Source organism: Trematomus bernacchii, unplaced genomic scaffold, assembly GCF_902827165.1.
Source record: "Trematomus bernacchii unplaced genomic scaffold, fTreBer1.1, whole genome shotgun sequence".
NCBI classification, from domain to species: domain Eukaryota; kingdom Metazoa; phylum Chordata; class Actinopteri; order Perciformes; family Nototheniidae; genus Trematomus; species Trematomus bernacchii.
Genome location: NW_022987698.1, coordinates 4439999 through 4465653, shown reverse-complemented (window position 1 = coordinate 4465653; position 25655 = coordinate 4439999). Strand labels below are relative to the sequence as shown.

At 40.2% G+C, this 25655-nt stretch overlaps 1 protein-coding gene across 1 annotated transcript in view; it reads right to left on the bottom strand.

The window, feature by feature from the left end:
- Positions 1 to 2784: 2784 nt before the first annotated feature.
- The window catches only part of srgap3 (SLIT-ROBO Rho GTPase activating protein 3), a 52460-nt gene continuing 29589 nt past the window's right edge, over positions 2785 to 25655 (bottom strand). Inside the window, exons 5-22 of the mRNA XM_034138746.1 lie at positions 23809 to 23994; positions 21498 to 21626; positions 18440 to 18661; positions 17902 to 18003; positions 16895 to 17092; positions 16562 to 16646; positions 14631 to 14658; positions 14067 to 14169; positions 13089 to 13149; positions 12395 to 12472; positions 12153 to 12287; positions 11502 to 11607; positions 9844 to 10071; positions 9651 to 9724; positions 7809 to 7989; positions 7481 to 7630; positions 7067 to 7382; positions 2785 to 6373 (exon numbers count right to left, since the gene is read on the bottom strand). Coding sequence (XP_033994637.1) covers positions 5930 to 6373; positions 7067 to 7382; positions 7481 to 7630; positions 7809 to 7989; positions 9651 to 9724; positions 9844 to 10071; positions 11502 to 11607; positions 12153 to 12287; positions 12395 to 12472; positions 13089 to 13149; positions 14067 to 14169; positions 14631 to 14658; positions 16562 to 16646; positions 16895 to 17092; positions 17902 to 18003; positions 18440 to 18661; positions 21498 to 21626; positions 23809 to 23994 — 2826 coding nt within the window. The 3' untranslated portion in view covers positions 2785 to 5929. The remainder of the gene's footprint in view (positions 6374 to 7066; positions 7383 to 7480; positions 7631 to 7808; positions 7990 to 9650; positions 9725 to 9843; positions 10072 to 11501; positions 11608 to 12152; positions 12288 to 12394; positions 12473 to 13088; positions 13150 to 14066; positions 14170 to 14630; positions 14659 to 16561; positions 16647 to 16894; positions 17093 to 17901; positions 18004 to 18439; positions 18662 to 21497; positions 21627 to 23808; positions 23995 to 25655) is intronic.

The window sequence follows — 25655 nt, the reverse complement described above, 5'->3', positions numbered from 1 at the left end:
TTGTTTAATTCATATTATGAAAATGAATGATCTGCAGCTCATCACAGGTCCTTAAGGGTTTTTTAATTGAAGAGTCTAACAGCTTCATGATGATGATTGTGATTTTGTTAAGCTGAAGGCAGAGTATGTAAAGGTTGAAACAGGAAGTTATGATAATTCTGTTCTGCTGTGACTCTTAAGCAGAGATTATTATGCGTTATTGAAAAATGTGCTCTTATTTGCTTATTAATCATAATAAAAAGATATGCAAAATGGGCCATTGGAGAGGGCTTATGCAACTTATTTTCAAACCAGCTAGAGTGTCCGTTATTATTGATGAGGCATTCCTCATTCTAGAGAGGCAGACAACAATTTCAATGCCAGCGTAAGTAGCCGTGGTTTTGTTTGTTTTCTCTCCAAGTCATCTAATTGATTCATTGGACAACTTACTGGTTCATCTCAATTACTAGTCCCATCTTTTCATGACACACACACACACACACACACACACACACACACACACACACACACACACACACACACACACACACACACACTCCAACCTAGCCCTACAGTAGATCATTGGGTCAGAAGGGATGTGTTGGTAATAAAAAGGGAACAAATCCCTTCAAGAAATAACCTTAAAGGTTATCATGCAAAGCAATTCAAGAATGTTCTCATGATGTGAAATAATATTTAGACTGATAATATATACATAACACTCTCTGTAAACAGGCACATCAAAGTATGTTTTTTTATTTCGATTATTAATACATATAAGCAATGCTCATGCTAGTGCTAATGGCGATCCTAATAAAGACATAAAGACATAAAGGATATATTTATTACATATACTGTATGACATCTAAAACAATTACATTTATCCTTATGAATTATGAATAATAACAACAACATTACTTTTACAGAATTGTTCTAGACAACATGGCCTCAATGCAAACGCTTAGACATTGAGATCACATATTGTAAACCTTAACTGTAGACATCTTTAGCTCAGGTGTCAGAAACAACAAGTTCAGCTCCAGTAGATCTTCAGTGGCTAGTCGTTGGTTTACCTTCCAGACTAATGAAAACTGTAAACACAGTGTCTTGTTTGACATGTCCTTGTTGAACAGTGGTTTCTCAGGTGGAACAAATTAAATTGTTGTTATGCTCCGTCAGAGTGAGCTGGTGGCGTAACACCCTCTGACCAATGAACTAGAAAGCCAATTTCAAAGGGAGATGTAATCATGTACTTAGTACTTTTTGTAACGTATGCAAAACTCTGTTCTCTGCGTATCCATCACCACAGTGCCTGTTCCTAATCCACGTTTATAACTAACAGTGTGCTGACTACTCAACCCCAGCGCCATATAGATAGAATATCTATTATTATCTATTATACGGCTCTGCTCAACCCCATCTAACTCTTTTGTGGTGCAGTTTCTCCATCATGTGGCAACAGAGCGAACTGCAGACTCAGGTGATTTAAAGTGGACCTATCATGCTATATTTGAATAATATAGTGTAGGACCATACCTATATAAGGCATATTTATACTTTTTTTTTTTCAAAATACCAAACAGATCATGCATTTTAGCCATGCCTCATTTCGCTCAATTTGAAAAATGTTAGCTCTGTTTTTGCAAGGGTTGATTCTGTGAGCAACAGCACCATCTAGAGGCCTGGCATATGTACTACAGCGTCTCCAGCGCTTTCGAACGGCAATGCCGTGGTTGTCTCCTCCTGATTGGTGGAGTTGGCCCAATAGCCGTAGCGCCACCGTCCTGACGTCAGTAAAGTGTTCAAATCTGGATCAGTTTTTATCAGATCTGTTGCAGCCCCTTTTTTTTAGAGATTTGGGTATGGAGGAAAATAGAGAGGGTTGTGTTTTCTGACACTTGGTGAGTTCCCTGGAACACCGGGGACACATATTCATGTATAAAAGATGTACAAAAGTGCATTTTGCATGATAGGTCCCCTTTAAATAATTATCCTTTCCACTCACCGACTGCTGGTTTATAATGCAATGTTATGTTGTGTCCCTGTCAATCAAAAGTGTACAGAGAAAACTTCTGTTATGGTCTTGTGCTTATAAAATAAAAATGTACTTGCTTTTACAGAAAATAACAAGTTATTAGCCAATATCTGTTTTCTTTTATAATCTTTATTTACTTCTCTCTGATCAGATCCCATCCAAACCAATATGTACAAATGTAATCACAGCGTTTTCATATTAAACTTAATTTAAAACCTTTTGTTGTTACTGACTTGGCCCTTGAAGTCCATGTTATAAGTATTTATATCTGCCATGCAATGTGTTAACACAAATGACCATTTCAATAAGGGGTAAGGTAGGATTAAACCTTTTAAGTATTGCTTGTGTATTCATCAGCCCTTTTCTGATCAAGAATGCCAGAGTGTTTCAGTTTTTCCTACTGCCCTTTCTAACTTATTTGAAGTTGATGCAGATCAGTTAAAAGTTTTTGTCAACATATACCTTAAAGCACCAATCTAGATTTAGCACCATTCAACTAAATATTGTGAATGTTTTGGGATGTTTTATGTTTTGAATCTTAAACTTTAATCATATCTATTGTATGAATGTTTTACCCAAAATGACTTTCATTGTTAATAATGAATATTCATATTAAAAGAGAACCAGGTAGGTTTAAGGGCTCTAATCTAAAGAATGATAAAGTGAAGTATCAACAGTATACAAATGCTTCCATCCATCAGGATTCACCTTTCAGCCTTTAGATCAGACCTTTCACGCCACAAATCAGAAAAAAATTCACTCACATTATCCAGATCCAGAGCAATAATGGTTTTATTTGGATGCAGGGGTTTTCAACATCCAGTCAGTGGTATGGTGTACATTACATCACAAGGTTTCAACCAACCAGACACTCATCAACAAACAGCATCACTAGACACACAATTAAAGAGAAGGTAAACAGTATGACAGCAACTCACACTCTGGTCCCACAACATCAAAGTCTGCGCTCTTACTGTGATGTCCTTTTTCAATATTAATTTATTATCTTCTCACGGCAGCAGACTAACAGTGTTACCCATTTCAGCATACATTCCTTGAAAAATGTCACATGTACTGTAGGGAGAAGAACAGCGCATTAAGTGCCTTATAACCTCTGTAAAAAGAGGAAGAGTTACCAACAATAATGCAATGAAGGGAAGGAGCTAAATGACGAGTACGGCTCAACCACAGCACAGGCAGTTCACAGGGAAAACTAAAAAATGAGAGAATTATTCTGAGATGATTCTACTGAATTTCACCAGTAGAGCTTGTATACAGTAGTTTCTTTAACTCCTATTCTTCCTCAAAAACTGACGAGCACTTCATGAATATTACTCTTTAATTCATGAGAGGAATATCTGTACACGCTTCATTCCTTAAGGTGTTTTGACAACTGAGTAGCAGTAGAAAGTAAAGATAAAAAAGCAACATCAGTTTATAATAAACATGACAACTTATAGACAACATTATTACAGTAAAAAAAGTAAATATAAAATTCCAATAAAAATTGATGTTGTGCACAAAAGGCACTCAAGCATGTGTCAAACAAGTGTCTATAAATAAAATACAAAACAGTCTAGTTCAATATAATGATGGTAATTTAACCCTTTTGAAATTGTGTGCTTTCTTTGTTTTTTAATAAACATATTACTTTTGTAGTAACAGCTTCTTCATAGATTTGAACAGTTACAATACTGTAACCAGGACCAACACATGAAACTATATGGAAAAGATTAGTGATTGTTATATTAGCTCCAGATTAAAAGGCCCATGGAAAGTGCGTCACAAGAGGCAATACCAGCAGGAACCAGCAGAGGGTGTGAGGGCACTGTTTGAGTTTAAATGCTGTATTTCCTTTTTTTTACTGGCTGTTGGAGCTCTCTTCCCTAAAACTCAATCCCTCGACAACAAGCAAATGAGTTCAATTTACATGTACATCAGTAACACCTTAGAATATACAGACTGACTGCAGATTAACAGTGGAATCAGGGCCTTGTTTACATGCTAATGTTTTAACTGATTTTACTCAATCAAGCATTGTTCCTTTCACTATTGGGCAACTGTTTAATTAATCATTTCCAATCCCTGTTAATGTTAAGAACCATTTCTCTAAATACAAACATCCAATATTGAGTTATTGTGTGCATTTTACCAAGGCAAGGCACCACATACAGCCATTGTTTAACTGCTGCAGAATATGAGTCAGACAGTACAGCTCAACACATGCAGCACACAGCAGACTCTTTGGGATGCGGATATTAAGGTCTCTGGACTAAAGCTGTCAGAGTGACAAGAGGTATGGTAGATATAAACACTGACATTTATCTGTTTAGTTTCCTTTCAACAAAATAAATGGTCTACAGTCAGAGCATAACTGTATTCATCAAAAAGAAGCAGAAAAAGGCAGGAAGGAAGGAATCTGATAACAGTATGTCACAACATCAACGTTGCTAGTTCCTCTTGATGAGTATCACATTTTTAATTTAAAAGAGGAACTGTCAGAGGGTATTTTATTATGCCTATAATGAAATAATATCACCCAAATGTAATTTGAAGTGGCAACAATTCAAGATTAACAAACTGAGTGTGAAAATGGGCAAGTGTGTCTAAAGATAATAAAGAAAGAATGTACTCAGGCTTCATGTCCGTTCAACAGCAATCCGTTTTCTACTGTACTATTCCCAAAAGCAGACAGTTCAAGGTTAATTATTTGAACTTTAAGCAGTTAAAGAGTATGTTTGTTCTTAACTGAATATGATCATATTCAGATATATGGGGTTCTTAACTCTAAGTGCCATTTACAGCCAACCTTTTTTGTCTTTTTTTTGTACAAGACTGACCACTTAAAAAGAATCTAGCTATATATTATGTACAGGTTGACCAGAGGTTTCCTACATTAGTTGATGTATTTGTTTAGTTGCGTCTGCCCACAGTCCAACAGTACACTATATTGGAGGATGACTTGCTTTGTTAAGGTCAGATTAGTACATCTCAGGCTTCAGAGATCATATTCATGCCAGGATGCGTTTATTTTAAGCAGTGAATGCAATGATTTAGGTACAACATCTAGAGTACCCCACACATGGCAGGTTCAAAACGTAACACTGAGAGTTCCCCATGTGTTTCTTAATCAAATATGTGTACATCTGAATTGTTCTTCTTGAAGTTTAGGTTTCAAACTAGTTTCAAACTGATTTCTTATTCTTACAATGATGAAATAAGAAAGTCCCACATCATTATACATTTCTAATTGATGCAAGTCTTAATGTTTTGCTAATTTTACCCAAACCCAGCATGCAGAAGTATAGAATGTCTCTAAGGGGCTACTTCGCTTAACATCCACTCTATTATAGTACAAACAGAAAGCATGGGTACTTCAAGTAAGTTTGTATGTACAGCCATAAAGCATGTGACCTCAATGGTAAGCAGACACGGTATTTTAGCCTGAATGTTGACATTGTCCAGATGAGGTGCTTCATACACTTCAGAAGGAGTAAATCAAACGTCAGCTGGACAATGTGTGCTCGGTGCAAAGCAATACTAAATGTTACACAAGTATTGCTTCACTTGCATCCATTTTATCTCTGAAACGAGAATATGGCCAGAGATTCTTTATTTTTAAACCGAGGTAAAACTGAATTACATGTATTCTTATAAACATTTTCTTCAGTTAGATCAAGATTCAAAGAGAGTTGAGCTTTGCGCTATCACACCTCTACAGCTTCTTTCACCGCTTTATCCCCATGGCAACATATTGTAGGCTTGCTTCAAGAGCTTCCTGAATATATGAATTAAGTCAGGCGGAAAACAGAGGAAAATATCCATATCTGCTTCTCACACATCAGCACTCATTTCCATAAGCTTTTCCCACACTTCAAGCTTTACAACCTGACCACCTTGCAGATTCTACCTTTGCTACATGGTACCGGACTTATCTCCAGCATCACTGGATGTACCCATGCTAACAGCAGCTGTACTGTTACTGGGAAACATCTTCTCAGTGGGAGTCACAGCAGGGCTGCCGACCCCTGAAGAGCTGGAGCTGCTGGAGCGGTGCTGGGTGGGAGGGGGGCGCACCGGCCTCATGGGGGGTGGGCGCAGCTGAGCCCCAGCCATCCGTGCGGAGAGAGCGGGTTTGAAAGTGCTCATCATCTCAGATGTGGAGCTGCTGCTGCGGCGCATGGCTGCATCCGGGTCACGGATCATGATGGTGTGCAGAGGGCTGCCGGGCTCAGAGCTCACCGGGTTCTTCATGGGCTCCAGAGTGTCCAGCACCACATCAGGAGCCTGCTTTACCATGTTCTGTCGCTCCAGCTCCCGGAGCTCATGAAGCGCTGTATTCATAGTCTTCTCTATGTCCTGGTAGAGGAGACGAACAGAACGATAAGTATAATAATAATAATAATAATAATAATAATAATAATAAATGATATTTATATAGCGCCTTTCAAGGGACCCAAGGTCGCCGTACATGGTGGACAAACAAAACAAACAGACAATCAAAGGGCAAACAAAAAACAAAGGAAGCCGGGGGACCAAGAAAGGGCTAGGGCCCAAAGGCCAGGGTGAACAGGTATACAGACACTTAAAAGGTTGGCTCCTTAATTACAGTTCAAATATGCTAAACATTAATGTTGACCATTTGATTGATTCTTGTTTTGTATCTGCTTAACTCAATTTGCATTTGAAATGTTAAGACAAGTTTTATTTTATATACTTTTTTACCATTTTGAAAAGTGATCGTGTTTCGATCTCATGTTGCAGAAATGAGCTGATGAGGAATATTTGAACCTTTCATGCTCTTTAACTTGTTATTCAGGTCCATGCCTCTGTGTCTGTCTCCAGGCTGCATTGACCCTGACATTTATTCCAGGTCTGCGGCTCTCAGATTGGATCTCTCCTGGATCTATTCTACCAAACATTCTAAATCCTCTTATATGCTATAATTACCAGACACTTCATATCATTACTGGACACAAAACAATTTTATCAAAAGATACTTCTGTTTGTCTGTACGATTTTTCCCATGACTTCTGCCTTTCCCACACTTACATCAGCCAGAGCTTCAGTCTCAAGTGATTTGTGGTCCCCGAGGCTGCTGTGGCGAGTGGCTCCAGGCACCGGTCTCAGAGGGTGGCCCTCAGGATAGGCCTTCCTTTCTGGGTAGTTGATGCTTCCTGAACTGCCAAAGGTGCCTATGCGCCTCTTTTCTGGGCTCTCAATACGCCCCTTGCTGATGGACACCTTGTGGGGGCTGCTGGGACAAGCTGCAGCCCGTGGCGGGGTGTCGGCCCCTCTGGTTGGGCTGTGGGTCTCTGCACCACTCCGACGACGAGGGATTGCAGCTCCATCTGACCGTAGTCTTACCCTGCAGACGTGATCAGATTACAAGGTCAAACCAGAAATCTTTTCAATAGCACTCAAAAGAACGTTGGGAACAAATAGGTTTACTCTTAATTTATCTACCTCCCCATGACTCCAGCAAAGTTGTAATCAGGTGATGGTTCACATGGTGAAGGGGCATCATTTTTGAATGAGCCCTTATCATCCAGCAGTGGTCCACTGCTCGCTTCACTATCCGCTTTCTGGCTGAGATTATCAGAGAAAGCATCATCCCTGAAAGAGCAGAGGCATTGATAGTGAGTATAGGATACACACATAAAGAACAGACAAACCTATTAAAATAATTCAATAAAGGAACAGTATCTTAGTCAAAGCAAAGAGTTTTGTGAAGTGAGAAGATTACATGACACAAGATAAACAAAGTACAAAAACACATTCTGCCATTACTCACAGATCTTGTACCACAATGTACTGATGTGGGATGAGGCCATCCACACCATTGTGGCGTCCCTCCCACCAGTCTTCAGACGCTCTGTGGTACAGAAGCAGAGACGCTCCCTTCTTGAAGGACAGCTCCCTGGGAGTGCGTCCCACGTAGTCAAATTTAGCGATGGCCTCAATCTGTTCAACCTCTGAAAACATAAAATCCATAAAAACCTAATCAACTTCTTGATAGACCCCAACGTGGCTTACTCAACAACATAATTCAAAATCCTGGACCTTACAGTACATATATTACTCAAACATTAAGACATAAAATATTTGCTTTTAATTTCAATCTTTGCCCTATGTCACTCTGCACTGTAAATCAGACATACCACAGAGCAACAAAGCTGCATTTTAACATGGGAGTAATAATTATTGTACTAATGATTGCATGACAAACGGTTTTTAAGTTATTTAAGTCTGAAAAAATTAGTATTTTTGTGATTATATTAAAAAAGAAAGCTCTTATCTTCAGTGTATTTCACCATACCAGCCAGCAGGGGTCAGTAAGAGTAAACTGTACAGTTGACAACATTCAGTTATCTTAAACACACAGTTTTGTTTTTGGGCACAAAGATGTATAAGAGAACAGTGAACGAAGATAAAAAGCGTATTTCTTTCCAAACTTGGTATGAGTTTGAGAGTTATTCAAATAGAAAAGGTAGAGTGTGGTTGCTTGGTTTTAAATCTGACACCAACTTATTTTTTCTTCCATGAAAACTAAAGCTAAGGACATCGACCGCTAAAGAAACTACAGTGAAACACCGAAGCCCGTGATTGCTTTTTCAAATAAGAGCACAAAAAAACAGCAAGGGTCAGCACTCAATACAAAAGCAGCCAACAGCACAAGCTAAGCTCAAAGATAGTGTGACCCCAGTCCGACCTCACACACTCCATACTTCTTAGACCAGTCCACTGACTGTTCACATGCGGCAAAGGAGATATTATTCTGTGTAGTACCCTTGCTTTGGCTTTTGGGCCTGGCCCAGTTATGCATTCAAAGCTCAGAGGAGAATTGGGTAAATCCTGCACAAAGGAGAAAGTCTCAGGAGAATTGCTGACTAACACTGAACAAAGAGCGAGCAGGGGAGGAGAGAGGAGAGAGACTCACACACACAGAAAGACGGATCAAAGAGGCAGTGCTGCATGCCAACACTGTTTACTCAACTTGCCTCCAGCTTCAAACATCACATAAGCCTTTGCAATCATAAGCTGTTGCAGCAGAAACCTCACTCACCTCTCAGACAAAAGCACTTAATAAAAAAGGTCAGGATGTATTGCTTTCTTATCCACGAAGGCTTCTAAAATCAGGTCATATATATTCTCTTGTGAATAACATGTGAGACTATTTGCCAAGATTCAAACTTCTCTTTGTTTCTTTTTTATATTTTGTATGCAAAGTAGTAATACAAACGGTTACACTTCTCAGTGAATGCTGTGGAATCAGAGAAAAATAATCCTAATATATTCACTGGTATTGACTGCACAGTTAAGACCTAGAGTTCAGATGGCTACTAACATTGGACAGAAGTTAATCTCCAAAGTTGTAACAATTTATTCTAAGAGGAAAACCTGAATATCTGTACCAACTTGAATGGAAATCCATCTATTTGATAGAACACTTAACTCCAAACCACAAATGTCAACATCCAGGTCGGACAAGAGGTCCAATCCATCCAGAAGTTGAAGAGTTAAGTCTATACCACAAAGACCAACATTTCCATTCCCTGGGGACGTGCTGTAACTGGGTAATAACGAGGCCCATTCATAGGAAATAGATACAAAATGGCTACTATGATATACTGACCTTCATCACTGGTGTGCGGTTCAGTTCCATTGTCAGCCTCGTCAATAGTTCCTGGTTCACTGTGTGGGCTGTCACTGTGAGAGCAAAGGGAAAGTAAAAAGTCAACTTAGACATTGTGGAAGATGACAAAATGTGTTTTCTGAGCATAATTCAAGATCTAAGAGAAATCTAGTCTCAAATTAATTGTACTAACCAGTACTCCTCCCCCCCACTCATGCACTTCTCGTAGACGGGGCCGTCCAGCTCACGTTGATTGGGAAAGATGAGTTCCTGGTGCATGATGATGGTCTTGACGACCTCGTTGACATGTGCCTGGTACGATACAGGATCATATCCGTCCGGGATTGGCATCAGGGTTGGACCAAAGCACATTGCCAAATTGTATGGATCCATCATGTTCTCGTCGCTGTACTGGGAGAGACTGAGGGACAGGACAGGAGAACATTGTGTGTTGAATGATGAAAGCGAGCTTAAACATCACATAAAATAAAGTTTGTTTAAATTAAGTTGCCTTCTATTGGTAGTCTGTGTTAGAAGACTATAGTTAATCAATTTGACAGTTTATATTTTGTGATTGGGCAATCCGTTTGTTTACTTTTAGAATATGTATATAAATATCATAAAGCACTTTACTGGTTATTATTACCCTGCTGCAATGAATGTATTGTTGGCAACTTGTGGACAGTGGAAACAAGCTGCAAACCCAATAAGGACATTTATTATGATGCATGAGTGAACAAACAGTATCTTTATACATCGAGCAGACCAAGAGCAACGTTACCATCTAACTGGGTTCATGTGTTTGGGCACCTGGAGACATTAAATTGAAGATCCCCTCTTTTTGATTTTTGGTATTAAAAAGAAATTCAGGGAAATATCTGTCTCTTTTGCAGCTAAATGCTCCTCTACTGTATGTTCACCAGATCGTTGCTACATTTGGTGTTTGTGTCTGGCCACGTTGTGTACGTCTTCTTCGCTGAAAACCACAGCCTTCTGCGGCCGAAAACAAGACTGAACCAGAAAAGAAAGGGGGAGCCAAATAACGGTATAAAAGCTACAGAGAGCTGAGGAAAACGGAGACGCTGTTTTTATACAAGCAGTCACGTGATCTATTGTTAAAAATACTGAAAAGAGTTGCTTTAAGTGATCAATCCTGCTTTAAGCAGAACTATAGAGCAGTCGAATCCAATAGAGAGTCAGAGTCTGGTGTCAAATAAATTCTGCTTTGACGTACAGCATTACGTGCTTTATTGCAGAGCTTAGTTAGAAATGTGCTTGAAAATCTCCCTGATCAGTCTTCCCCTATCTGGAAATGACTAGCGCATGCCACAGCCCACTATGGGTAACCAAATCATGCAATGCTGTAAGAGGAAGTCATAATCAGTCCTTGCCCATTATCAACAAGCTGAGGCTGAGCAGTAAAACCACAGCTGGAACAGCTCCAGCAGTGAAGGGGGGTACAGAAGAGCAGAGTAAAACCTCGGGTTCCAAATCAAACCCTTTGTTCTGCAGGCAAACCCAGTGAAAAGGACCATTTAAAACATCCATTATAAGAGGACAGGTATACTACTTCAGTGAGACATGAGTTTCCGAGCCCATAAATAACTCCTAAATCGCTGCAGACAGACGTAGCAATAAATTACGTGTGTTATTTTCCCAACTATATTTTCAAATACTATTCTTGATTGAAATAGATTTTCCCATTTTTAAGTACATTTACATGTAAGTTAAGTTTATGATGTATTAACTGTTAAGCACTGATGTCTGTACAACAATAAACTCATCTGCATGCTTGTCTGTACACACCGGGACCTGTGGATTCAAATAAAATGTGAATTTGTACAAACTTACTGATTGAGAAAAGCAAAAAGGTATCTCATGACGATGATGATGGTGCGGGAAAGCGTCACAGTAATCTGCTGGATGTGATGAGCTCTCTCAGCTCCAGTCTCCAGCTCTGAAACACAAAAAGGGATAGAGAGGTTAACAACAAGGCTTTCCACAGCAATAAAAGAAACAAACATAGCTTTTAAACTTTTATATATACAGTACAGTAGGTACCAAGCCTTTTACAATGCTGTACACAGAAAGACCATACTAAGCCTTAGCATGTAGAATTGATCAAAGTAAGCAGAAGGAAAAGGCAGGGGAGTTAGAAGTCTGTTATTTGACACTTTAATAGTTGCCCTCTCCTGCCTTTCACCAGACCCCTAAAGCACACTGTGTGATCAAACTATTACTGTAGAAACAGCGGGGAAATGATTCTGTGGTGAACTCGCACACGGCAGACTGATGCGGCCCACACTCTCCTCTTCCTACTGGCTTTCTGTTAAATATCAGGCAAAGGGCCCTGGTGTTGAGATTGCTTCCATGTGCTGCTCTGCATGCCTTTTGCTTTTTCAGTAAAGCTGAGTTTCTGCAAAGTGTGTTTTCTCTTTTCCATTTACCAGGTACAATCACGACTGCAATGGCTTTAAATATTTTCTGCTGTGTGTGACTCACTGATAGTAGAGATTAAGTCCAGGAAGCGCTCCTTTGGGAAGATGGGGTTCTCCAGTCCCCTGAAGTAGAGCTTCAGCACCCCCGCCACTGAGTTGATATCATGGTCATTCTGGTCATCAACCAAGGGATCTTCACCTGATTTAGAAAAATATGCATGCTTTCATTTGTGACATTGGGTTTACGCTGTACATGATTTGTGACGTTAAAAAAGTGTATGTGAACGCCGTCTTCCTTTGACTCACCTCTCTCAAATGAGTTCTTAATGTCATTGACTTCCACCTGTGAACCCGGCACACGAAATATGCCTTGCTGCTGCAAGCCTGAAAGAAATACAACCCAGAAATTGGGGATTCAGGGTTACGCAAGCTACCATTATCTTCAAACCCCAGTGCCTGCTTCATGAAAGCCCACTGGAAACACATAACACAGAGCAGGAAATGTAATCTAGTCATAAAGGGAGATGCGTATTTTTCCACGAGAGGGCCCCTCAGTGAGGCTGCAGCATATGGTTTCAGTTAAAGGGTTCCTAATCAGTTTTCTGTAGTTTCATTAGGTCCAGATCCAGGGGAAAGGCCTCCAGGCCACAGCAATGAGCTGAAGACAGATGTGAAGGTAGACAGGGAGGAGTTATGAAAAGGGTTGAGGGGGGTGGGGGGTGAACTAACTAAACCAAGACCAATGGGACTTTCAAAACTCTCTGTGTGTGATCTATTGTTATAAGCTTGTCACTTCACTGGCAGGCAGCTGAGCACCTCAGAGGCTGGAGGTGCAGAGCAGGTCAGGCTCTGTACCTATTTGTGGAAATAGATTGCCTCATCCAACAGCTGCTGTCACTTCTTATCAGGCTGAAGGAGTTTTCAAAGGACTTTATATTTTGCTTTCCTTTCTGCCCTTTCGCTCAAAAGTAAAGTCACAGCAAAATAATGTAAAACTCACCGTATAGGTTGATGTATCTTACACAGCTTTCAACAACCAGTGGGATTGGTTGACCAGAATCCTGAAATGAAATATTGTATAAAAAATTTAAAAAAACAAGCAAAAAGCAGGACAAAGTAAAGCAAAACTTTATACAGCGCAATTCTTTGACTGTACGATTTCTGAATGTTCTATATTTAGACACTGAATAATTAATTATGTCGCAATATTCACTTATCAATGCATGCAAATCACAAATCCCCTGTTCTAGTATCTTGCTCCATTTCATCACAAACTTGTTTAACATTTATTAAGCAAATCATGAGCACTGTTAAACAAAGAAAAATAAACATCCAAAATACAAGCAACTGTTATTAATATTAAATGTTTTAATAAAACCTGAAGCAGTATGATAGAGCAGCCCAAGCAGAAGCCAGTATATATCTACTATTAGTCTAAAAGTTTAGTGCCCTTGTGCCCTGACCTATCCTCTCTAACAGCAGCGGTACCTGAATGCGGGCGCGGGCATTCCTTCTTCCTCTGGGACAGAAAGCCGCAAAGCACAGAGTAGCAGAGGAAGAGAGGGCAGAGAGTTAGAAAAGCTCAGATAACAAATGACCTCTCTGGAGGTTAAAGAAGGCTAAGCACAGCGAGCGGCAATCGGAAAGCTACAGAGATGCAGTAAAGGGTTGGTGGGTGCAGTGAGGGACAGAGCAGATCCACTGCTGCCTCTCAATCGTCTAGAGAGAGTCAGGGGTCTAGAAATAAAGTATGAGATGGTGAGTTGTTCTGGAAGGGAATAAAGAGAGAGCTGACTGTCGCTGCATTGCCACAACCAAGGAACGAGGAAGATTAGAGGTTAAACAGAGGCGTTATATCATAATCAAGGGCAGCTGGAAGAGGGAGGGATAGAAGGCCAAAGTTAGGAAGAGAATACGATGAAATCATCTTGCTGCCTTCCCCTCCTGCTCCACAGTCATACACTACCACCAGAGGTACCTCAATGAAGGTCTCCATATTGCCGTTAAACAGCTTATGGTTATACGAAGAGCGTGGCCTAGGCTTCCGCAATTTCTGTGGTTTAGGGGGAAGTGTGGGCGGCCTGTGAAATGGTGGACAAAGGGTACAAAAACACCAAATACTTTGTGAAAAACTTGAGTGCATATGTAAACTCTCTTTCTTTCTTTTGACAAATTCAGTGTAACGTTTTTGGAACCACAATAGCATTATGTTGATGTAGAAGCAAACGTGTCATTTTTTAAAAGTGAAAGTAAAAGAATACTTTAATTTTTTTGTCTGTAAACAAACTGAGCATGGCCTTTGTTTAGAGATGTTGCTTGATATGTATTGACTGCAATGTTGCCATTAGATTTAGTTAAATATTTCAAAAAAATTATAATTATTGATGTTTTGAAATTATTCATATAATTATTTAAATATGTGTATATCGATTGGAGTGTTCAAACAACAGCTGACATGCTTTTGTCTTCCTTTTTTATATATTCTAGCTATCTGAAGAAATGCTACAGATGCTTTGTGAGTGAAAGGCAAAGGACACCATACCTTGTAGTTCCACACTCAGCCCTTTGCCCTGTGGAAAAAACAAGACAAGAGGGACATGTTTGTCACTGTGGTACATATTATACAGACTCCAGTGTCCACCATCACTGAATGGTTTGATGGTACACAACATGACTATTGAGAGAGAGATGAATGGAGCAGTGCTAACACCATTCACTGGACAAAGCTATTGAGCAGTCGTCGCTGAATCCACAGGGGACCGAGAGGACCCCGTGGGGTTATAGGCCTCCTCGCAGAGCGAAGAAAAGGGGGGGGTTGGGGCTGCAGTGTCTATTTGTTGGGGAAGTCTGCACTGGTTCACCGAGTCTTTTGTTATCAGTTTCCAACAATACACGCACATGTTATAGGCATATGTATAGAGAAAGCTCTGATACAGTCTGAGGTCATAATTAAATTCAGCTATATTGTTCTTGACTTATTTAGGAATATGTCAAAAATATGTTTCAACTGATAACACAGTCCTTTGGTCTTAGGTTAATTGAAAGATGACCTAGCTTGTCTTCATGAACTCAGAGTAGGAGTGTGTCTTTGTCCGGCAGTGACAACTGGATTATGAACTGGAAGGCAGTCAACGTACAAAAAAGCACTCCGACATAATTTCATCTCTTATCCATCTAACAATGGGCAGAAAGAGCAAAGGCGAACCCATTTCTCAACACATCATTCTGGCAGATGGGACAGGGTCTCTGAAGCATTCATGTGGAGAAACAACAGCGCATTTCCCAGGCACCATTCCTTTGAGTGATAGCCTCTGTCTACGTCTGGCCAACCAACCTCAAAATTACACACACATTTTCTCAAGCATGATCAAAAAAGTCTATGTTGATTTCCCCCTAATTTCATCAAATAAAGTGCCTCAATGATAGAGCAATACGTGTTATATAAACTTAAAATATGTACAAATAAATGTCGCTGATCAAGGGAAATGGTGATTCCTTATTTGGAAACAAGGCTTGGCATATATGCTAGCACCATCTTGACTGGTGCCAGTGATTTATATAATGTTTTTATTAATACATGCAGCAAGATGTAAACGCCATGTGGCACTCACCAGTCATATCTTGTTCCCTCTGTCATGGTCACAAACAACCACACGCATACTCTAACGCTATTTTGGGTGTGAAACGACGAGCTAATGAGCACAACACGACCCTGATTGATCATCTGAATAATTAAACATGGGTGGTACCTAGAGACGCCATATGCCTTGTTTATGCACTCTATCACCTGCTCCACTGCGGACATACAAACAGAGCTGTCCAGAGATTTATAATGTGAGTTTTACGAGTGCAAAAAGCATTCAGTTGGTAGTTTGCTACAGAGTGAATAAAGGAAAATAAATAATTAAGTAAAGACTTGAATGAATGAATCCAAGGTGTGAAATGTAGAAGTATTCATTAGTGTCACAAGGCCTCAGCTGTCTGTGCCTGATGCCCTTTTCTATAAGGTGAACCCCTGATGCAGGAGCAGCTGCAGAAACGGGCCTGGGTCTGGTCCTGCTGATTGATTGGGCGTAAACTGTTCACGGCTGAGGTGACAAGGGGACCCCTGGGGAAGGGAGGGGCCGAGGGAAGCCCTTCTCTCACAGGCTGGAAATGGAAACCTTCCCTGCGGCTTTACCATAAAGACACTAACCGGATAATACTTCAACCAATGGAGATGAGTAGAAGGGGGAATGGATAGCTCAAAGTAGATGTGGCCTGCTTTTGGTGTGATAGTTTGCCATTTGAATATCAGCTCTCATTTCCTCTCTCCTTCCTGCATCCCTAAAAAATGTTGTCTTTGAAGCCTCCTATACCTCATTCCCTGCTGATAGATAAGACCTGCACCACTATAACCCTGAAGGCATTGATTTAACAGAGCTGTGGGATTCTGAGGGTCAAAGAGGAAGACAAACGGAGAATATTCCCTACCTTCGCCCAGCGTCTGCTTCAGTAAGTCATGCTTGGCCTGCAACTTAATGATGAGGTTACTGCCGTTGAGGTACTCCTTGAATTTCTGCAGAGACCGATAAAGGCAACAATCAGCGAGTAGCACTAATCCAGTGTTACATTAGCCCAGTTAAACAATTCAAATCAGCATAAATTCAATCTGTTCCAGCTTTAATTTAATTCCTATTTTTAAACATGTCGAAATTATGACTGATGGCTTGATTTTTAAAAGTGCCGCAAAGCTGTAGTTCATAGCAGGCCGGCGGACATTAACAGTTCGGAAGGATAAACAGATCGAAATCCACATGAACTCACAGAAAAGTAAAACATTTCCGTCTCGTGTTGGTTCGACCTCCTCTTGGCTACATTCAGCTTGCTCATGTAGGACTCGGAGGCCACGGACTTAATGGATTCAGTGGAGCGGCTGTGTTGGAAGGCATCCGACACGTCAAAGTCCTCTACCGTCAGCATGTCCTGCAGCGTCTGCATGGTGGCATCCAAGGTCTTTCTCACCTGCACAGATGGGGGGGAAATAGAAAGGGACGAAGATGACAAATGGTCATCATATCTTACCAATATGTCTTGCTCATATTTTCCTTTTTGTAGCTATTTATTCACAAGCCTTGATGGAACCAAAGAAACTTATGATCTTTTCAAGGGCAAGAGTGAGTGATTTACAGCACTAGCATATTTATATCAAAGACAAATTGTCCCCAGAACAACAAATGACCTTGAATTACACTGAAATTACATCAAGCAGCCTTCAAATATCACTCCAGAGCAACCTGCACATCAGGCATACATCAGACTAAGACATAAAAATGAAGCGCGCCTAGCACAGAAACAAATTGTATGTGAAATTACTGAAGGAGGCTTTTTGTTTAGGGCTGAGATTGATAAAGCTCATTCACAGTAATGGCAGCGCTCGTCCATTATCCTCCGAAGCACAAAACACGGGGAGACAGGGAAGAGGCAGAGCCATTGGCACAGAAGACTCTTCATGGCCAGGTTATTATAACCTCCATTTGCATATTTGTCTCCGCGGCTTTTAATTAAAAAGTCCCATTTTCATTACAAAACAGACCATTTTATATATAACTTCATAGAAAACATAACATTGGTGCTGTGATGATCTTAATATATTCTTGCCTCCCGCAGAGCAAAGGTCATTGGAGAGTAATTGCAAAGAGAACAGATGGTGATGTGGCCCTCCTACTTGGCTCTGGGGGAAATGAGCCGGGCTTTTCGTTTTTTGGGGGGTGGGGCTGAAGGAGGTGCTGGATTGGACGCTGGACAAACACAGGGACATCATAAATCCTCACCTCCTCATTCTCAATCTTCAGCGTAGTTAAGCGAGACTGCAGCTGGTGGTAGCGCATCAGGAGTTCAGTCTGGACCGGCTGCTGGGCGCTCACCTGGCACACCTGAGGAGGAAGAGGAGGGTTACAAGAGACATAACTGATCCACCTGAATGGACACTTTTTAAAACTCAATATTAAGATAAGATAAGATGGACCTTTATTAATCCCCGTGGAGAAATTAATCAGTTTAAATAGCAACAGGGTAAGATTGAAAAACAGGACGGCACAGATTCACACAAGATCAAAGATTAATCAAATTAAAGATCAAATTAAAATGAAATACAGTTAATTAACTTTAAAATAAGAAATAAATTAAATGAACATAATTATATACATATTTGGGCCATATATACATATTCAATATATTTACATGTAGTATGTGTGCCGGTAAAGTTATTGTGAAAAACAGTGTATATTTGATGTTTATGAGTTACATTGTTGACCCCTTGTTGTGCAGCCTGATGGCTAAAAGCACAAAGGAACTTTGAAAGAATCTCACCTCATCTCCCATGTGTGGCAGGTAGTCAAAGCGCATTGGAGGGCAGAACACCTGGTTATGCATATCCATGATCTTGTGCTTGTCACTGCGGTTATCCAGGTTGTCCACCGCATTCTCTATGATATCCAGTCCCTCGTGGCGTGATGTCTCCAAGTTGTACTCGGCAGATAAGTAGGTCCTGAGAGTGCGTGCAAGGCTAGCATGGTAGCCCAGGTCACAGCACTGTGGAGATAAAGCAAAAATCGTTATAAATATTTCAGGGAATGTGGAAGAATGTGCACAGGTGAAGTTGAAAAGTATGTTAGCTTGAGCACTTTCCATCATGTTCAGACCTGTTTAATGAACTAAATTCCAAATTACATCCTGCCACTTGTTACCGTTCAAAAATAGAAGTAGAGCTCACAGAATTACAGGAGCTAGCACAGTAGGACAGCAGGGATAATTACAGAGTCTTATCACACAGAGCTGGATGAAGTAACCTCATTAAGCAGAGGATGGTAGTGAGGAGGTTTAGAGCGAGCTTGAGGCAGCTGACAGCTCTGTGAATGACTAAGTAAACACTCTTTAACACTCCAGAGGACCGAGGAAGAAGTCTCTCTACTTTGGTGCACAAGCATCATTGCACCACTCAGTCAATAGACTAAAGACTAAAGGCAGCCAATTAGCTTCTTTTAAACAAGTAAACGGTAAACATTCATAACTGCAGTGGCTGCCTGAAGGAAGCGGGAGATTAGATACACTCTTGAATCAAAATACTGTTGACCAATTTCCTTTTTTTTTTTTAAATATGTCTTTTCTTTCTCATTAGAGCTATGCAAACATAGTACATATTATATTCCGGCTGCATGTTATTATTTGCAAATATGTGTCATTTGTTTAACATGCTTCTCATTCATGTTTAAATTAAGGGCTGTCTTTAATTTGGTTAATAAAGTTATATTCAAGTTATTTCACCCTCAGCAAAAAAAACTCAAACATGATACAATTACTACATTTAAACGCAGTTGGACAGTTGGCCCCACAATAGATGTTATGTATGCAAAACCAAAATGTACTGAATTATTGTGTTATTCTTTTTTCGTTGCTGTATACCTTAGTCTACTTCATGCTGCTGCAAGAATTACATTTCTCAATGGAGGTAATTAAAGTCATGTTAAGCTTATTTCCAAGCAGAATTTTAAATAATGTATCAAGCTGACACCACTGACCAAACTCCCTCTTCACAGCATTCATCAGCTCCCGGCAGTAAAGAATAAGCTCCACATGTTGTCCAAATTACACTTTAACAGTTTAAAGTCTCTGATGCTGACTGACAAATCTGACTTCTTGCTGCGTGAGCGTCTGGTTTGATGTGTGGTGTGCAGTTACTCTGACACGACAAACCTCTGCGCCGCTTGTGGCAGCCAAACCAGTCAAGCTCACAATCCTATTCCCTGCAGCTCAGCAGGATTTGGAACGACATGGACCTTTCAGTTTCAAGAGACTGGATCCATCACAGCTGCTCAGCAAAGAGGCAGGGAAATCTTTGTATGTCCACTTACAAAACAACATACCACCATCACACTGCATACAGCAGAGACATACTCTCCATCCTATTTCAACTGCAATTTGTTTTGCATAGCGTTCATTAAAATATAGAATTCTCACTAAAATCATATCTTATCATGCCTGACCTGGAAAATGTGCATCTATCATTGTGACTCCGTATGGTGGTCGGCCCTCAAGCAAAAATGTGAGAACCAGGCGGGAAACATTAAAGGGCTGAAAGGTTTATATTGATATAAATCTTAGTGTTGTGTTTGGTATTGTCGGCAACAAAGCCCACATATACTGCCATGTGTCATTTAAACTCAAAGATAGGCCTGATATGAAAGATTGTCTTCATGTGGAAAATAACACTGAAAATTAAATTTGAGAAAAAAACGAATTTGCTTCACAACTACCGAATCCAATTACAGAGTCTACAATAGCTAGCAGCACAACCCAAACAGTAAATAAGGAAAATACCAGTTTGGGATGGGAACAACTAAATAGAAAGCAGTCAACAGTGGGTGCCCTTTTTTGTTGCACAACAAAAGCAGACAAAATATGTATTGAGAATAGGATTAAATAGCTAATGAAGTCCCAAAGTCCAACCTCCCTGACGAGGGATATGTGCACTAAAGAAATAAATACAGAATGTTAAAAAAATGTAAATGGTCAATAAAGGCTTTCCCATGTTAATGTTAATCAGTTTGTCTGCAGGGTAGCAGGTCACCTGGGGCTGAGAGCTCTGTGCCAGCCACATTAACCGCATTCATGGCTGCATTAACACAGCCTCTGCTCACCAGCTGACTCTGATCGACTTCCAACCATTAGTGGTTTTCTCAACATTCACCCTATTAAACCCTGGTAATCAGACCTTCCAGCTGTGCTACTGGTTCATCATTTGAATAATAGTGACTTCATTTATTAGGTTCTCTGGACAAACACAAATGGGGACATTATCGAAAGTTATATTGAAGGGAATATTATTGTGTCATAGTTACAAAGGCTGTTCCTCTACTCTAATCCATGAAAGGAGAGACAACAGAAGGCCAAACAATAGAGACAGACTGCGTGTGTCATGGGCCGTGTTTTTTACTTGGTGACAGTCAGAGGCAGACAATCACAAGGACATGCTGTGTTTGTCCCGGCAAAGCTCCCGAAAGCAGCATCGACAAAAATAAATTAATGAGTATGAGACGAAGGAGTCAACACTGATGGAGTCCCTCGAAATATAATTTGTCAAATATAATCTTCCTGGAGCTGTGTGTTACTGCAGATTGCTGAACTAATATTCATGTCAACAGCAGTCAGTCAGTGTTTAGTTTGTTTTGCAGAACTTAATAATGAAAAGATGATGGCATAACATTCAGTGGGGCGATAGAGCAGCTTGAAAACAAACAGCTAACAGGCTGAGAGTGAATGAGACTCAGGAACAGATGGTGAGAAAAGCGACAGTGCTGCAGAGTTAAATCAACATTAGAAATCCCAGCTGAGAGATGTAAACAAACACATGTGCCCAGCGCATACTTACATCAATCATATCAGAGACGTCATGGATGTAATATTTCGCCACAACAGCATTTGTTGCTGCCAGGTTCAACAAATAGTCATTCCGGGCTTTTGTGCATTTCAGCTTGTTCTCGGAATACTTTGCTTGCCTCTGGGGAGGAGAGAAGAGATGGAGCAGATGAGAAGAAACAACATCAGTGTAGGAAAGGGGGGGTTTGAGTGTGTGCTCAGTCAGCTGCAGCTTTGGGACCATCAGACAGGTAGAGATGGCAGGGAAAGTTTGGAGAAACAGGCTGTGGAGAAACTCCCTCTAGATAGTAAGTGTTAAGTGCCACAGCCAGGCTTTTAGTCATTATTCCGTCTCCAAACACTTAAGTAGCACAGACTGCAGACTGTGGATGCTCACAGAGGAGCACTTAAAGAGACTCTGGCTTCACTAAGTGAAATGAAGCTGGGGCTAGCAGCTGATTAGCTTAGCTTTCATTAGCTAGCCTGCCTTTTTCTAATGGTAATAGAATCCAGCTACCAGCTTCTCAAACATTCAATTATTAACATGTCATATATTATTTGTTCATTAGAAAAAAACAATTGTAAAATCAACAATATTGTGTTTGGACTCATGCTAGTTGCTCCCCTCCCCTCTTTATGCTAGGCTTAATGTAACCATCTGCCGGTTAGCTCAATTTGTTTCTTCAACTCTAACTCTTAATTTATGGTTGGCTGAATGTGGGACTGTATCTCTAGTTTGAATTTAGCAATGCATTTGCACAATTGTACTTCTCCTGTTCTCTAGAATAAAGACACATGACAGCATTTTCCATTAAGTAACTATTGCTCTGAATAGAACAAATCATATTGATTTTGCAAATGTGTGCTTAACAGTTTTGACAAAGTAGTTTCCCTTTAGCAACTCAACGATTTAGTGACTCAGAAAGGCAATACTGTAGTTTGTAATCAAATCAAATCAAGTTTTATTTATATAGCACATTTTTAAAACTATTTTTGGTCGAGCCAAAGTGCTGTACAAATAATAATTACCTTACAGTAAGGACACTTTACAGCAAATACAACAGCACAGTTTGTGCAGAATATCAGTATGAGAAAACGACACCCTCTATCCTTTAGTTTAGACCCTCACATCGTACAAGGAAAAACTTCTGGAGAAAAAAACCCACAGTTTAAGGGGAAAAATGGGAGCGGGTAATACAACACAAGCATAATCATTTTTGAGCAGAGACATTTTGCCCATTATTTGAATAGTTTGTTTGTTCATTTCATTCCACATGGTCATTTTGTTTCCAATTTAACAAAGCCATTATGATGCAAATGTCAGCAGTGGTTGAGAGGAAGATAGATTAACTTGTATTTCTTGCTGTTTCTACTCCAACCTGTTTGCAGGCAGAGTACTGAGACAGAAGCTTGGAAACGAGAAGCAGGAAACAACTTTCATTGCCACTTTGCATTATAAATAGTGTTCAGTTCAGCCTGCGGCGGGAGAGATGCCGTCTTCCTGACAGCCTTTTCATTTCCTGCACCTGAGATATGATGGGGGTTTCATTTGCATAGAACAATTCTGGGAGAAGATCCAAAGTAAAACATGCATGGGAGCATCTGAAGTACATTATGCTCCAGAGGCCACCAGCCTTACACTGCTGGAAGAGACGATTTTAAACAAGTGGAAATCTCCATAAGATGAAAAGACAGTTGGATTGTCGGCTGCTATTTTCTCAGTGTGTATCTGGCTGCAGTCCTACAGGATCCTACTGAGACTTTCTGAAATGTTATTGCTGCCTGTTCGTGGTGTATCACTCTGTCCAAATAACCTTGAGAAAGAGTTCCATTTACAGAAGTAAAGTCCTCACACCTACTCATTTAGCTTTGAGGAGGAGCTGCTTAACAAACTAAAATAACACTTACATATTTGCATACTTAAAGTTGATATGCTCAACTTGTTAGCATGATTCCAGCAGACATGGTGCAACATTGTCATGCATCCTCTGTCCAGTTTCTGACCACTTGGCAAATGCAATTCCCATATTCACTCTCCTGTTAGCTCTGGTCTAGGCCTTTACTAACTCCTGAGGGCAATATCTGACTCTTTTATCAATACAGCTGCCTGCTTTGGCCAAAAGTGACAGTATGAGAGTAGTGACAGTGTTAAGGGCCTGAAACCAAACAATTAGCGAACATAACCAAGCTGAGAGAAACTGCAGATTCAATGTTAATTCTCTGTGGGTTCCCCCTTTCACATTTCAATGAAATACCCATTTAATGGTTCAGTATTTTTAAATTGAAGCTAAATTAACGAAAACCTTAACATCCCTTAGACTCACCTTCTCTTTTATCTTTTCTATTTTCCTGACAAAGCTGCGTCTTGGTTGGCGGTCCTCGTGGCGCAGGAGGTTAACGTTGAGATCTCCGGACTTGCTGAACTGCTTCTCCTCCTGCTTCTCAGCATCCTTCAGCTTGCTCTCTGCACTGATGCTCTCAGTGTGGTACATGTGGTATGTTTTCATCACCTGCAGCAGGAGGATAACAGACATTCAGATTGACCAATGACAGGGCTGATGATCATCACATTAATAACAGATGCTTTTCAGTTGCTGTCAGTTTGCATGTTAGCTTAAGACATAATCAGAGGACATATTGGTTTTAAAAAAGTACATTGAGTAGCCCACAGACTGGGAAAAGCGAAAATACTGTATGGGAAACAATTGCTTAGTGTGGTACATTGAAATCAATGCTGTATATCAAAAAAAGAGCTGCAACAATAAAGTAATACTAATAAGTCAAATTGAACATTAGTACATTGGGAACTATTTTGATAATCTATTCATAATTTCAGTCATTTTTCAATCAAAAATTCCAAACGTTCTTGGGTTTCTACTCATCAAATGTAAGTATTTATGGCTTTTATTTCTCATATACAGTACTGTATGACGTTAAAAGATTTGGGTTTTGAACAGTTAATCAGACAAAACAGGTTGATTGAAGACATCACCAGGGGCTCTAAACAAATTCAGAATGTGATTTTATTTCACTGCTAAAACAAACACTAATATAAGTTAATAAATAAGTATAGACTCGGGCTATGTGCACAGAAGAAGGGTTTGATTGCTGAAATCATAAGAAGAAAGCCAACACCAGTATTAAGTCCTTAATCTGTATAACAACTGAAACCAACAGAAACCTTAAGAATATACTTGTCAAACAATATATTGTTTCTTTCCAGGACAAAGTGCCCTAATTGAGTAACAACAGCATTACTGTTTGTGTTAATAATGCCATATTCCCTTCAGCATGCAACCAACATAAGGAGATACAAATAAAAGATCATATTTTCCACGTCTCTGATGTCATTTCCTTTCAAAAACTGGCTTGGCTTGAGCGTTTTCATGGTGGCCTGGTGGATCAATTTGGGCGTCGATGCAGCGCTAACACAGATGTCCCTACATGTGGAATATTTTAAGTTAATCCAAGGGCCCAGGGCTGTGTGTGGTGTAGCCTTGGCTGTCGAATCTTCAACTCACCACCTCATCCCCTCCTCACTCTGGCTTTCCAGAGCCTCTACATCATATCTACTGCAACTCATCTTCACAACAGAGTTCTTCATCTTCATCTTTTCTTTGTGCAGCAAAGTGATAGTAGTATTTTCGGTTTTCTCTGCAGTTACCTCTCCACTTTGATCTCTACTTACACACTGAACATGAAATTCAGCCCCCCTACCACACTCCAACATTAAGATGACAAGACTGTGGTGACTGAAAACCTTCATTATAGAAGACAGAAGCACCCTGCGTCTTCAACCCATCCCAGATGCTCATTGGGAGTGTCTCCTATTGGAAGCCCAGTCTTAAGCCTCGTAAAGGACTGTCCAGATGTGAGCATGTCTTCAAATGCCTCACACATTCAGAAATCTCATTGAACACCTCAGGATGTTGGACAGTCAACATAAACAGTAATTGATGTGTTTCCTGTGTTCAAGTAAGTAATGCTCACTTGGTGCTAAACTTAAGCAGTGGGGTTCCTTTGAGAGCTACTCATCAACATCAGGTGTTTGCCGTTGGGTCACTCACAACTATAATCTTCCACAGACCTTCAACCCTGCGACAGTATATTTATCAGTGCTGCCACTTTAAGAGGCTCTATTTATTCCCCTTTGTGTGATGTGTGAATAAAT